The following is a 15,973-nucleotide window of genomic DNA, read 5'->3' as shown; positions in this document are numbered from 1 at the left end:
TTAACTGCAGAAAAAAGGATGACACTAGATTTGCCTCAAAAGAAGATGCAAACACTGCTCATTTTGGAAGTAAATCATTTAAGACAAATTCCAGGAAAGCATATCAAATCTGAAGCCTCACCCAATACAGTCAGTTCGCTGCAGCCTGGACACAGATTCCCAAGCTTAGAGTCAAAATTTATCACTTGGTATTATCGACGCAACTTGACAGTTGCATGCTGGCTCATAGTAGCATGCTGGCTACTATCAGTGCCATTCTACAGGATATAACTCTTACCTGGCATTGTAAGTGCCTAGTTTATGACTGTCATCCGCAGAGTAACTTTTGGGTTCCTAAGTCAACAAGCTGCCAGGAATCAAGATAAAAAAGAACCCGGATTTTGTGAATCACAGTAGTACCCGATTCACCCACTGATAGGCAATTTGGACCCAAGTCACTGCAAACAATGCTGTGACACACTACGCTTGGCTGACAAGGCAAAATATAAGAGGCACAAGGCAGCAGTTAGGAACAGAAGAGAGTCTCTTCAGTCCTAAAGAATTTTTTTCAGGGTTCCAAAAATCCTGTGCTGGGCTAGGGCACAGTGCTATAAATGCAGAAAAGTAATTTCTCCTAGTTATTCTAGAAAGAATAATTTAGAAATAATGGAAGACTAACATTAAGAGAATCTAATATGGGTCTACAATGTTTTAGCTGAGCAAAACAGGAACAGGAAATCAGTGAACAGGTAATCAACTGATTTACCAGTTTATCAGTGAACAGGAAATCAACTGATAGCCTGAAGCCATTGATAGCCTGAAACTGATAGCCTGAAATCAACTGATAGCCTGGAGACGATTATAAGACCTACAAGTGAATCCAAAACAGATATCTGCTCAAGGTGTTATCTCAAAGTCTACCAAATACAGCTAACACACACCTTCCTTGAACCTTCATCTTTCGATTTTGCAGTCCCTATCAGCCTTAGGCATTTCAGAGCACAATTTGGTTACTTATGTCCCTGCTTACGAAGCCTACTAGTTTGATTAAACATTGACTTATCAGGAAACTAAAATTCTTGTATTCAAGACAGTTAACCTTCCCAGATGTCATGGCTTGTGATATACCAATTTCTAGTCAACAGAACTCAACTGCTAGCTACCTCAGCTTTTACAAAGGCTATATATACACACCAATGGAAAAAAAATAGAAGTAATCAGATTTCAAATTACTTCAGCCAAATTAGTACAACCTTACACCTGACATGTATTTGGTCTTATCAATACAATCACTTCAAACTGAAGTGAAAAGCTCTCTTTAGTTATTCAATGCACAGCACTGAAACCCAAAAGCATGGGTTTCATTCTTAAAACTCACAATGAAGTTCAAATTATGTCCTTTTTAAACAAAAAAAAATTATGTATTTGAAAACCATAATCTCTAATACTATAATGCAGACAAATAAATGTTTTCTGAAGCATCTGTTGCTCAAATGAGAAAAAGAGTAAACGTAAATTCTTCTTTGTATCTATCCAGCCAGTGCTCAAGTTCTGCATGTGTGTCTAGTTATTCGGAAAGTAAGAATCAGAAAAAAACAGGTATGGTGCTTGTTTCATTTGACTACACTACATTTCTGCAAACATAATTTGAAAGTGGACAAGATCTTCAAATGCCCTTAGGGTAACTCCTCCATCTCAAGGACTGCAACAGTATATTTAAACTGTTACAGAGTTTGCAACAAGGACTCAGAAGTAAGACAACCCAACACCAAAAGTGAGAATGCTAAGCCTACATATGCAAGGATTTCAACTCAGTCACTTAATAAAACTTGTATAGACACCAAAACTCCTCATAAGCCTATACATGCTTGCTCATATTCACCTGTTACAAGCTACGTAAAAGACACGGCTTAGAACAAAACGATGCCAAAGCTCTTAAGCTTTGCAAACTAGCAAACACTTAACCTTTCCACCACCTTCTTTGGCAAGTTTTATATTTTTACACATTTAGCACAGTAATCTAAAAGACTGCTATTTAAAAAGCTGTGGATATTAAACACAATCTCTCTATACGCATTGCTACCCAATATAATAGCTTCAACACAGCCACAACCATCAAATGCTGCCATAATACATGCAGGCATGGCTCTAAGTCAGCAGAAGGCTACGTGAACAAAGCTGCCTGCGCCCAGACATCACACGTCCTGTTCAGCCCCAGTAGGACCAGCTACAGCGGTGTTACATCGGGGTGAGTTTGCCCATGTCAGTCATTCTGCATCAGCAGCTAAGCTAGACAGAAATCATAAGAACGACATTCAGACAGCATCTATTTGTGGAGTTTAACAGAAGATTAAAGCACACAAAAATACAGATTACTTCCTCCAACCCGTTGGACAAAAGAGAAAGCTCTGCTTAAAAATCCTATGCTGATCTAGATTACTTGCCCACCATTACTAAAGGAACAGGAATAAGCATTTTAAAAAGTGAAAAATAATTATTTATATCATGTTTACATCATGCCTTTCACAGAACTTCGTGTATTGTCAGTTTTACTATCACCATTTGGCTTTTAAGTTCTCATCTAAAATAGGAAAGAATGAATCTCCTCTAAATTCATATGCCCTCACACAAATTTTAGGAAAATAGTTAAAATCCTTGAAACTACTACGATTTTTTTTAAACATGACAGATGGATAATAAAGTAACAACATAACATTTTGACCCTAGAACATATACCACATTCACAAATGGCTTCAACAATATTCCTAAGTGTTAAAATATTTTTCCTTTTATGATGAAAATATTTATTCCAGGAAAATTTCATTTTAAAATTATGATCCACTCTTAAAAACCACTAACAGCTAATTCAAAGCTGAAATACTAACTGAAATCCAAATGCATTTTTTTTTTATATTTTGATCTCTACTGACAATAGCTCCCACCGAGCTGAAAGTCAGAAAAACTACATCAAAGCTAGTAGAGCAGAGGCCTCGTTTCACTGATTTACAATAAGCAAGTTGCAAACACTAAACCTCTACTTCACCCTGTTTCAAGGAGCCATTTCCAAGTGTGACTTGAGCCAAATTAGCAGTTTACCATTGCTAAAAGAGAAAGGTCATTTCTCTGCCCACTCTCCCCCCCACTGCTCTTGGCTCCATGCTCCTGCTGCCTAACTCAAGCTAGCTTTGGTACTCAGAGCTGTGGTCGCAGTAAGCCCACTCAATTCATTAGAGGGGAAGAAAAATAAAACAAGAAACAGAAAAATCTGATTCTTCTACTAGGACAGCAAGTTGAATCCGTTTCTCTTGTGAAAAGACAGGCTCCAGAGCCACTGGTAGAGGGAAAGCAAGTAAAGGGAAGGTAGCAGGAACATTTTGGCAGATGCCAATTGTTAATTCAACTAAGTAATCATGGAACAACACACTCCAGCTTTTAAATATTCAAGCAAGTCAGGCTGACAGGATGAAGAAAATGATGCTACTTCTAGAAACTGGTAGAGTTGGTTGGCTTAGAAGGTTGCAAGAGAGACAGATTTTACTTACTTATAAAAATCAAATTTGGTTCCCCAATTACTACCAAGGGTCACTCTCTCTAGACGAGCTTCCCACTTCAGCGTGATCACTCATATGCATCTGTGACTAGTTCGTCATTACTCATTAGTCACAAAACGTGCAGATTGCTTGCACAGATGCATAAGTAATGCAGGGTAGGAAAAAACTCAGAAGAGTGAGAATATGGCTAAAAAAAAAAGGTGTTTTGGAAAAAAGAAACAACACGGTAAAGGAGAAAAGGGAACCTCCTTTGGAAAACAGGACCAATAAGATGGAGAAACGGAAGATAAAATAAGAAAAATTACTCCAAAGGAAAAAGGAAGAAGTGCAGGGGAGAGGGGAAAAAGTAAGCATAGCTCCCAAGAATGAGCACTAACAATACCGGCATTCCCAAACAGTTCTCTTCATAACCAAATGCACAAGTAAAGTTATGCTCATTTCCCCTCAGTACTCAAATCTTTTAATCTTTTCCAATAAAAAAGCCAAAATGAAATAAGCTTAAGGAGAATTCTGTGAACAGTGTTCATAGAAAAAAATTAAGAAGTTATGCATGAAAGAATAAGACGACCAAAGACTGAATTATTCTGAGATAGTAATTTCATCATTCGCAACTATATATAGCAGAACGATATGAATAGGTCAATATGCCTGCTTGGACATAAGGAAGGGAGGAAAATACTGCTGCTTACAGCTGCTACACATGGCTCTGGTAGGCATTAACAGATGGCTAGGACTGCCTTTCCTTTAACATTATGCAATATTGCTGCAAGGAAGCGATACCACGATTGAAGTCAGGCAGTCAAATTCTGAATGGTGACCAAGATAATTGACACTTAGACAGAAAATACTAACAAGTTTTAAAATAAAAAAGCATTACCTTCCATAAAATATTGCATGCTATTGCCTTTGTTTCTTAATGAAAACAGGAGAAATTGTAATATTCTCTTTTTTTTTTTTATTGATGACTATACTATTTCCATATCTGGCTGCAGTCGAAAGAAGCATGATCAAATTCGAAGTGACTGCAATTATGTCAGGGAAGCTAAATAATAAAATAATCCTCATGTATGTAGGTTGTATTTAACAAGGACTATTGGAACTAATATTAAAGAATTCCTTCCCCTGTATTTGTGTGTTCAATTTCTCTGTTCTTCATTTGTTAGAATATAGCACTTTTTAGTAAGCTTTCCCAGTTTTCCTCCTACTTTAAAAAGTGCAAGAATCTATACAACCAAATTACTAAATGAATTTGTCTATTAAACACCCACATTATTTATATACACATAAATACTAGCCACTCATGCACTAGCATTAATAGAAACATGCTCACAAAATAAGTACAAGCAAATCAATTCGTTGCATTCCTAAAAAAGATACTGCTAGTATTTACTTTCACATTTTTTAATGGAAGTTCCTCTTCTAAAGTCTACGATAACTCTCCTGCCCGTACCTCTTCACCTAATTCTGCAACACAGAAAGTCAAAGAAACAGAGGCTAAAGCAATCATGTCTTTAGAGAGAATCACATTTAATTCTTTACATGCATAAGAAGAGTAGCTTTTTCTTCTCTAGAAACAGCAGTAAGATGTAGGGTGAAACCAATAACAGCTCATCTGACTGTTGACTGTCATCAAGTGGGAGCAGTCTGATTCTTCTCATATTCACATGAAGTCCTAGCCAGGAAAAAAAAAAAAAACCCACAAAAAAACCCAGCGAACTCTGCAGGGCTGTATAGGTTCATCAGTTTGAGCCACAACCTTTGGCAGCTGTGAGCTGTTAGATTGTCTGAACTGGGATGATGCATATACACCTTCAGTTTAGCTAATATATGCTAGAAAACTTCCATCTAAAACAGATTACATTCTCCATGAAAAAAGTGTGCCATACCTTTTTTTTTTTAATCTGAACTGGTCATATTATATATCAAAAAAACAGTTCAGTGTTTGGCTTGCAAATATATACTATCAGACTCACCTTACTTTGACCCTTACAATTTATGCTGGGATTCTCCTTGCCCCTTATTATAGCATTAAATTACACAAAATGAGTACAATGTGACAAAAAAAAAAAAGCCCTTCCATTCAATGCCAATTCTGTCACCGTTTTCCATCACTTTTCATATTCGATAGCATCCTGTGAAGTCTGTCTGGTTTCCCTCCTAAATTTTTGGCCTATTTGCATGGTTTCTTGACACACCAATAGGAGAGATGCATTTATGAAAATCCCTGGAGAAGCTAATTATAGAACACATACACAATGCAAAAAAAAATCTGTACCTAATACTCTGATTTTTTTTTTAAAGCACGTTACAGTTTAAGTTGACAATGCTTTCTTTAAAAAGCAGTGAAATAGATTGAGAAAAGCCTCATCTCAAACACAATAAAGTAGTCCTTTTGCTCATACACAGTTCCACCCACAAGCAACAGTCAGCCATCACACAGAGAGAATAATCCTGCACAGTCTTCAATGTAGATCTAATTTTTTACATGACAACGAGTTAGAGATGCTCAACTAGAGCCCTTAATCCAACCGCTCTATTCAGAGGTTGGAGATCATAGTATTTAAGGCACAGCGGGTAACAAGTAAGTTTTGTTTCTTCAAAGCAAGTGTCCACAACCAATGGACTGCTTTCTAGTCATTCACTTACAGATGCTCCTAAATTGAACAGTGTTATACTTTAGGAAGTAATAGCTTCACAAGTAGGTTTTTCAGAGGCCTTATATTTGCACACATAGCATCACCAGCAAGTGTTATTTAAAACAGCTGCGTTTACTAGCATTTGTAAAGGTTAAAAAAATTAAAAGCTTAAAATACTATGGTTTAAAGCTTACAGTTTTGTTTTAGTCAGCAACTTAAATTAACATGTACATACATCTTTTCTGGCTTCCTTTTCAAGGAGTGTTGCATTGTGTTCTCAGCCAAAATCTCAGGATTTCAACAGAAATAAAAGTGTACTTTTTTTAAAGTGATTTAAAGAGGTCTAGGTCTCAGAGTATATGAGCTTGCAGACCCTCTCAACATAAAAAAAAAGAATCCCCGAGACCTAACATTGGCAGTCAGTCATCATGAGAGTAACTTAAAACCAATTATGCATTTCAGTCTTTTAAAGTGCTAAACTTCAAAAATGCACCTAAGCATGTATCTAGCTCAATCCTGATCCTCAGCTACTTGGAGAAAAAAAACCCGTTTTTAAAATTCCAAGAAAATGATATTCTGAAAAATTTCTTTTTCAGAGATCAAGATTCTTCATTCAATTTTTAAACCTGGTAACATCACCTATTCAAAAAAAGTATACTGAAGGTTCTGCTTTATTCAGCAAGTATTTGCCAAAGCCACACTCAAATGTAAGTTATGCTGCTTAGTGAGTTTATAGCTAACTCGTCTCTGAGGAACAGTGAAAAAATTAAATCAAGAATTAGAGCACTGGCAAGTGCACGTGACAGAATGAGCAGTCAGTCTAGCTATGGATCCTCTTTTCTCCCTGGCATATACAGAAAAAAAAAGAAAGTTAGTACAAGTTGCGCTCAGTCCTCATGGAAAACTTCGATTCACCGTTCTCACCACCTTGAATGAGCAAATGGAGCTTCAAATCAATAGCCAACCAAGCAAACTCTCATTCCCATTTACGATAAACACAGGCTGGTTCATCTACCACAACTAGGAAGTGCATTAAAGGTGCTTCTAGTCATGCTGATAGTCAATTTTCTGCAGCATATGAGACAGCTTAGTAAATCTGTGGTCTGACAGTTAAGAACTATCCCATTCTATTAAACTCCCAACCTTCCAAACTGGTCACAGCAACTCACCCTCTACCTTCTGTCAGCACTGCAGCGAGCTTGAGCCTACAATGAGTAGGTTCAGCAAAATGGCAGAAAGTTATCCCATACAAAAAATTGTGATTAGGTTTTCTGCTGATTTACTTCCCTGAACTGGCTCATCCTGGGACCAGACAAGCATCACTGGCAGATATGTGCAGCTGAAAGTATTTAAAGGTAGGTTTCACAATCAGCTTAAGTCAAGCTAAGACTGCCCTGCCGTCAGAAGGTGTGGTCACACTCATGGCCCTGGCTGCACATTCTCCATGACCTCTCACAAGTTCTCACAACAGTGCAGTAATGATTTCAGTTAGGTCAGGTCACAGACTCGCAAAGCAAGAAGTACCCCAATTCACCTACTGGCCACACAATTGCAAGAGCTAATCCCGGGAAGGGTAAGGGACTGTGTCTGGGTTTCACCATGGCTTTATACCAGCTTAAACTCAATCGCAAAACCACATCCTTCAAAGCCAGCAATACAAGTGTTTTCAAAGCACACACTGATGTCCTCCCTATCTTGCTACTGCACTCCCTCCTCCTTGAGTCATCTTCATCTTCCCCTGGTCTTGAGCAGCCTTCCAAGCTCTGACCACAGCACTCCCACTACCCTCCATTTTTGGTACCTCCACCCTTAGAGAAACAATCAAGGAAACACTTCTAAAGACCTCAGGGCATCCTACAAGCGTAGGAAGAAATTACTAGATTTCAAAACTGCACAAGACAAATTGTAGTCTAATGTTACTCCACGTACTGGGAATGACAGGCCTGAGGGTTCAATTCAGCCAGGCTCCCTCTGACTTCAGAAAAAACTTTTGACTTTTTTCTACAGTTTCATTTGCAACAAACCCCAGTGTTTCTCTCAACTACAAAGATGCTATGGAAGTCAAATCTTTATCTCATACTGCCTTTGAAAAGCAGCAGAGGACAGTGTGCATGCTGAAATATCAGTTACTGAGGCTGCTCCCATCTAAACATGTCAGTATCAATGGCAGTATTACCCAATTTTCAAGCAAACAGCAAACAAACATTTTCCTCTTTAATTCCGTAAACTGGATTCTAAAAAGTTAAATGTGGAAGAGGGCTACATTTTATCATGTCTCATTACTTTCCTGAGCAAACAGGTAAACACAGTGAAACAAATGCTGTTGAAAGACTAAAATTCTGTGAAATCTGAGAGAAATAAAGTCTGTGCTTAACAAGTAAGGCAAACTGAGTCAACACAAATTCAGGTCAAACCAGACATTTATCACTGATGCTTTAAGAGGACCTGTTTCAGAAAGTTAAAAATCAATTACTGCCCAAATCAGAAGAAAATATGTAGAAGAAAAACTGTAAATAGTTGAAATTTATTTTAAGCATTTTACTAGATGCCCAAGAAGCCACAAATGTTACCACTGAGAAAAAGCCCAGAATGGTGAAAAACTGCATAGTTTACAAAGGAAGTGAGAACAACTGTAAAAAATAAAAAATCTTGTAAAAATGGCAAGAGAAGCACTGACAATGAACGTGACAAATTAGAAAAATATGGAAAACTGAAAGGCAAGCAAAAGGATACAAGACAACCCTATCCCTAGAAGGGCAAGCAGCATCCTAACAACAAAAGAAATGGACAAAAGTTGTCAAGATTACAACACAAGAATGATAGAACTGTCAATAAAAACACAAACCCACAACATTTGAAAATGTTCAATAAGTGCAGAACCAAAACAGCTGAGGAAAAAGCCAGAAAATTTAAATCATACCCTGTTGCCATGATAAAATGCTTTCTAATATAACAACAAATATTATTAAACTTCTTTAAGTACAGGTTGTTTAGGTCAACCATATAGTCCAAAAGATGTAAATACTGTTTTTCATTAAGCCTGAAGAAACTCCAGTGATCTGGATAAAAGATAACATGGGTTATAAATGGTTACCATTTTAAGTTATTGCTGGCTTTTCTAGGTTTGATGTAGAATTAACAAAAAAGCAAAGACTAGTAATGCTAAGTACCACGGCTTCACAGAAAAATAAACCCAGCACCTTCAGTTCATAAAGAAGTAGTAATGGTCACAGTTAATGTCCAAAGTGTTTGATTTAGTATCGTCTGATATTTTGATTAAGAAACTAGAATATAAAGAAAGTTAATGTGGTCCATCTTGCATGATTAAAAACTAGATATCAAACAACTTTATTCTTATGATTCGTTTTGTGACTATTATACATACTGTCCTAGTGAAGGACTATGCTGGCCAAAAAAACCTCTCTTGCTCTTTTCAGGAGCTCACATTTTTAAAACCTCAGGGGAGTGTCAATATGAAAATACTACTAAGGACACTAAGCATCCTACAGAGCTTGTATTTTGACCCCACCCTATTTCATGGTTCCCTGCAACCTAGGAGTAAACAACAGTTAGAGGTAAGTTTTATAGCAGGGGGAGAAACGGGGATAAATAATACTCTGTTTCTGATATAAGGTAGCTTATGTTACTTGGGGAAGGTTGGGGCAGGCCAGAATATGGTTTTTTAAATACCAACAAAAGCAAAGTCATATCTAAAATGAAGACCCATCCTGGAAACTATCCAGAAACCATTGAAAAGACTTGGAGGTGGGTAATCATCTGGGCACAAGCTTCCAGTGTGATGCAGTTCCCAACAAGACCAGTACAATGGTCTGTACATATGGGGAATGCTGAGTAACAATGTGGAAGCTGCTTTACTACCACAACTGGCCCTGGTGTGACTACTAGAATAGTGCTCTGTTCTGAAGTTCACTACCACAACAGCTATTGCACTCAGAGCAATGTCATGAAAACACTGAAAGAATGAAAGAACACGTCTTAACAAGAGACTCGAAAGGGTCAGTAGGACTGCAGGCCATAACACCAGTGTAGGGATCTGATAATCATCAGCATATTAAATAAATACAGAGAGACCTATATTTGGATAGATATCTCTCCAGATGTAATGAACAGAAACAAATTAAATTCAGACCAGAAACAGGTTTAAGTCTTAAACAGACTAATTAAATTTGGGGGCTACTTGCCCAGCTATACAATATTATCTGTTACTGTAGGATTTTGCTTATTTTCTTTTTTACTTTATAAGTAGTATGCTGGCTATAAAAAGAATTAGTTCATTAAAAAACCCTCAATACCTGCATTAGAAGGTTGGATTAGATCTGCAGTCCCCTCTGGCCTCAAACTATGAAGCTAACCACGATACACAAAGCAAGACTCAACTTTCAATATTAAGCACGCTAATTTGTCTGAGACTTCATGGTTCCATTACCCTTTTTAAGTAATACAATAAACAATTATCGACCTTTGAATGAGCTCACAAATGTAAGCTTAGCCCCTGGAGTGATCTTGACTAAACTACAGAGTAAGTCCCCTACCTTTACAGGACAATTGAGAACAATCTGCACCCCAATACAGCCCCAACAATATCAACAGAATTCCACAGGGAATAGAGTTGGACTGTAAAATCAGGCCTTTCACTGATATTTTAAAAAGAAGAAATTAGAGCCAAAGCTATCTACAGTAAGTTTACCTATCTTCTTCACACCACCACCAAGGAATACAAGGAGGTATCGTGCTTCTAGCTTCCCAGGTAGTTACAAATTGAACCACAGGGAGAGAAACAAAGATAAAAATGAAGGCTTCCAGCTGGGATAATTCCTGCCAGAGTCCATAAGTCTTAAAATTTCTTCCAACTTTGCAGGAAGATTTTTCTTTGACTTCAGAGTAAGCCAAAAAAAACCCAAATCAACCCCAACTTTCACAGCCAAGACTTTTCTAATGCCAAAAGAGATTTGTAATAACCAATAACTTCCATCTCACTCAAACATATCCCACACAGCCTAACAATATTGGTGAATGCACTACATAGCAGTAACAAAACAAATCTTCCTCCCCAGTAACAGTTCTTACCATTTCGGAAGAGATGTAGCCCTGAACAGCTGAAATACCTTTGGCAGTTCAGGCCATATTAGGCCACACACCAAGAATATTTTCCAAACAAAAAAGAGCAATACAAACAAAATCCATTTCCTAAAGATTCACCCCTCCCTTTGGATTTCAAAATAAAACATCCAAGCCTATCACCACCTACCACAGAACAGTCAGGAAGTTGTTCTTGTTTAGAAGATCCAAGGAATTTAAAGCCAGAAGGACTACTAAAATCATTTAGTCAAAGGATAACAAGTACAAACAGTATGAGTGGCATTCCCATACTAGTGCTACACTGTATAAATGGAAGCAGAGCTTGCCTTTGTAACTCTCACCAGAAACCTGAACATTTGGAGAAAGAAACAAACGACCAGGGACTATTCAGTCCAGTGTTACTGTGCCACCCAAGGATGCTCTGCATCTCTTAATTATAAGAGCTACCATATCACACTGTAGGGCAGCCAACGTCATGTCCACCCCGAGACCTACACCCACAGGACTCCTTCTCTTTGGCCATCCATGCACTTCACAGTCCTGCTGAACAATTCACATATATAAAAGAGGTGGTACATCACTCACAGAATCAGTCACCCCAACACAGCCTGCACTTCTCTGTATTCATGGATTTGAAACACCACCCTGTTATCCATGTGCAGAATTCAAAAGCTTGCATTTGGTCTCTAGAAAGACATCCAAACTCAAGCTGAAAACATCAAGAGCTGGATAATCCACCATTGCCCTCCCTTCTTCATTACAATGATTTCTCACCCTCACCGTTTACCACTTGTGCCTTTCAATTTGATCCCATTCAGCTTCGCTTTCCAGCCACCGGATCTTGTGAAGTATAAATTGAATAAAACACTGCATCTCAGTAAGAAAGTCTTTACATGGGACAAAAAGGTGCTTCTCGCTATTTCTGATAACGTGAACAGGGGTTTTTTTTCCAAGCTTTTCACCATAAGGTATTACTAAAATAATTCTTAACTCTTTTCCACACTCTTCATTGTTTAACAATGACTTTTGAAGACAAAACTTCACGTTAGTATTACCACATGCTCAGCCAAAAATCATCTCCTTGTTCCTAATCAGTAAACCACCTTTAAAAAAAAATAAATCAAGGAATATATTACATATTTTTTTAATCAAGGCATTATACTGGGAGCTTCTGCTGAACTGCTTGTTCATATTTATATCCTACCAGTCAATAAATTTCAGGATACAAACCCATGCCTGTGTTCCTTATCTTCAATGCATTACTTCGCATATGGCTGCACTAAGGTGCATTTTGTTTTACTAGCATAACTTCACATGAATTCTGGATGTTTTTGTACAGTTGTTCTGTCCTCCCTGCTTAGTACCTAACCACTTTGTTTGTCTGCAAGTTTTATTAATGACAACTTTGTTATCACTTCCAAATCATTCATGAAAAAAGTCTTGAGCCTAGTAGATTAACTCCTCTAAGACTTTCAGGAACAATGACATTCAGGAATAATTCTCTCTAGCAACTATTTCCGAGATATATCAGTTAGCCAGCTGTTCTCCGTCCATTTATCATATACTATAAGATCATTCTATGAGTATTACATGAGCAAATGATGTTATTTGTTGTACTTCACTAAAATGGTATTTATATGCTTTACTGTTCCACTAGTAATCTTACAATAACACTAGCAGAAAACAGTGGATCTACGCTGTCATACTAAACTGAACTTGTGATAAGAAGAAATAATAAATATCACCTGAAACAAGAGTTCAGCTTGCTTTCATGTGGGATGGAGGCCCATGAATTCAGTCAGCAAGATACCACACAAACCCCCCCAAAAGCAGTCCCATCATCAATCTCCTAGAGCATTCACATTTTCAGCAGTGTTTCTGCTTCTTCTTACCAAAATTACTTGAATCACTTTAAGCTAAGCCTTTCGCAATAAATAAACAGATCTCCAGCACACCAGCATTTAAGTAATTTTTCATTACTCCCAAGACCATCTTTCCTGCAACTTTAATACTGTGTTCATATCATCTCATGGCAAAATGCAAAGCCATAGAGCCCATATAAAAACAAACACTTCCCTTCCAAAAAAGCCCCTCAAAAAACTTTGAAAGTAATCTAAATTAGGCAAAACAAAAAGACAGTAAGAAGCAAAACTCTCATAAAAAAAAAAACAGAAAAAATATCTGAAAAAGATGCATGACACAGATAACAGTAGCATGAAACATAAGAAACTGGGAAATATTTCGACAGTCCAATAAAAAGCATCAGTTTTATGTGTATACAAATTTTAAAAACTGATTATATGCTCCAACGTCACTACTTCCATAAGGACACGGTGCTATTTTCTTGCAAAGTGGAAATCACCGAGTATTAAGGCCCCTGACCTTCAAAAATGACTGAACACAGATGGACTACATTGTTCAGCGGGCAGGTCTGTGACAATACAGCTCTGCTACGGTACAGAATCCTCAGGCTTTTAACAGACACTCCAGAAATGCTCTTTTAACAGCCAGTCTCCCCCACCAACATTAAAAACATCCTTCTCTTCTAAAGCCTATCTGCAGAAAGGGGTTTTAAGGATTAAGGGAACACCCACTGAAATCCATGTAAATACTACCCTGTGAATAAGATATAGTCAGATACTCAGCATTTTCAGAAAAGTCAAATAAAAAGCCCTCAAGACTAGTTAGAAAAGTAATATTTATTGCACATTAAAAGATTCAGGTTGGTGTTACAGCACGAGATGTATTAACTTCCTTCCCCATTTTCTGTACAGACACTCAACTTTATACACCAAAGGAACAGTATAAAATTCTACCAGATTGCTTAACTAGTGAAAATCACCAATTTAAATTGAGACATATTTGTTCACTATATAGGAATTACTCAGAGTTAATTTAACAAATACTAATCTTCGATCTTTAAAACACAATGGTTTTCTAACAGCCTGTAGATGCTTTTTATTCCATTTTATAGTTTTAGACTGCTCATCTAAAGTCTCCACAAGTTAAGAACATTTTCTTTCAAAGAACATCAACATCCAACAGTCTGGATCGCTACTGAAAACTTCTGTCACTTTTGAAAAACATCAGACACTGCAAATGCGGGTACTTCTCCAGTTAGTCTGAAGAAACATGTAGCATCAGTCTTCACACATCACTTAAAAAAAAAAGACACTTATTTGGGGTGCATCACTTTGCTACTTAACCTTCAAAACAGACAGGTCTATTTTAAAGTCGTAAGTGAGCACAGTTTGGAGAGGTAGAGAAGAGTGAGTAGGATACACAATCACATATAGAGGTCTACAGAGCCTCTTCAGTCAGCAAGAAAACTAAAAGTGTCTTTAAGATGTTGTTTAAGGAAAAAGAGTACCATCTGTTTAGCAAAAACTGGAGCCTGGCATATGCACTAATCTTTTTCGTAGGCTGAAAAATCAATTACAATCCTCAATGTATCAGGTGACAAGTCCACACGTAAAAGGTTTTCTAAACTGATTAAAATACATTTCAGAACAACCACACCAGTCTTCAAGAATGCACACATGCTAGCGACACAGGTGGGTGGCACAAAAGAAGGGTAACAATATGACACTAAACGACCTCTACATGTTACCTGTAAACATTCCTCCCACCGCCTGGCCAACACATTGGAAGAGACAGACCGTTTGCTTTCAAAATAAACCCCACGCCACCCAGGGAGCGCTGGGCTGGATCGGACCAGGCCCGACCTGCAGGCGAGCCGCAGCCCAGTGCCAGCAAAACGCAAGAGGAAACATTTATTCCTCCTCCCCCGAACCGCTTCCCCCCGGGCTGCCGGGCCGCAGCCTCTCCCGGGGCGGCGGGGGCGGGCGCCGAGCCCGGCCGGGCCCGGAGCGCTGCTGCTCAGGGACGCTGGTTCCGGGGCGGCTCTGCCCGCGGAGGAGTGACTGGGTCGCGGCGGGCCGGGGGGCAGGCGGGCCCCCCCCGCCTGCCTCACCCCCCGGCCCGGTGCCGGGCGGGACCGCCGCCGCCGCCTCCGGGGACGGCGCCACAGGAGGGCCCGCGGCGGACCCTGCCCTCCTCCCCGCCACCGGCACCCACATCCTCCCCCGCACCTGGCCGCCTCCCTGCCGCTGCTCAGCCCAGCCCGGCCCGGCCCTGCCCAGCCCGCCGCCGCCGCCGCACACACCCAGGCCGGCAGCGGGGGGCGGCGGCGCACCTCCCGCCCTCCGCCCGCTCGCCTCGCCCTCGCCTCCCCCTGCCCCCCACGGCGGCGCGCCGTCCCGGGCGCGCCCCGACGCCGCGTGCCGCCGCCGCCCGGCGGGGTGCCCTCACCTCCGGGTGCAGGATGGGGACGCAGCCCGCTTCTTTCTCGTACTCCTCCAGAGGCGCCGCCATCTTGGTGCAAGCCCACCGCCCGCTGCATGCCGGGTAATGCGCGCCCGCCCGCCGCGCCTCCCCCCCGCGCGCGGGTGCGCGCGCGCGCCGCCCCCCGTCGCCCCCGGCGGAGAAAGAGCGCGCAGGCGTGGGGCGGCCCGGGCCCCGCTGAGGGGAGGCGGGGGGGGCCCGGCGCCTCCGCCCCCGGCTGCCCCGTCAGCGCCTCCGCCGCCCGCGGCCGGAGCCCGGTCGCTCCCCTGCGGCTTCGGCAAGGGCGGTGCCGAGGAGCCGCCTCCGCTGGGAGCGGCGGCGCAACGGGCGCTAACGGGCCTCGGAGCCCCGGCGGCGGCCTGG

General features: G+C 40.3%; 1 protein-coding gene across 1 annotated transcript in view; it reads right to left on the bottom strand.

Moving 5' to 3' along the window:
* Positions 1–15,684, bottom strand: part of ZDHHC17 (zDHHC palmitoyltransferase 17) — an 80,698-nt gene extending 65,014 nt beyond the window's left edge. The window contains exon 1 of the mRNA XM_072863983.1: positions 15,578–15,684. Within this exon, the coding sequence (XP_072720084.1) occupies positions 15,578–15,640 (63 nt within the window). The 5' untranslated portion in view covers positions 15,641–15,684. The remainder of the gene's footprint in view (positions 1–15,577) is intronic.
* Positions 15,685–15,973: the final 289 nt, after the last annotated feature.

The sequence above is a fragment of the Ciconia boyciana genome, chromosome 1 (assembly GCF_034638445.1).
Source record: "Ciconia boyciana chromosome 1, ASM3463844v1, whole genome shotgun sequence".
Taxonomy (NCBI): Eukaryota; Metazoa; Chordata; class Aves; order Ciconiiformes; family Ciconiidae; genus Ciconia; species Ciconia boyciana.
This window is presented reverse-complemented; position numbering and strand designations above follow the sequence as displayed.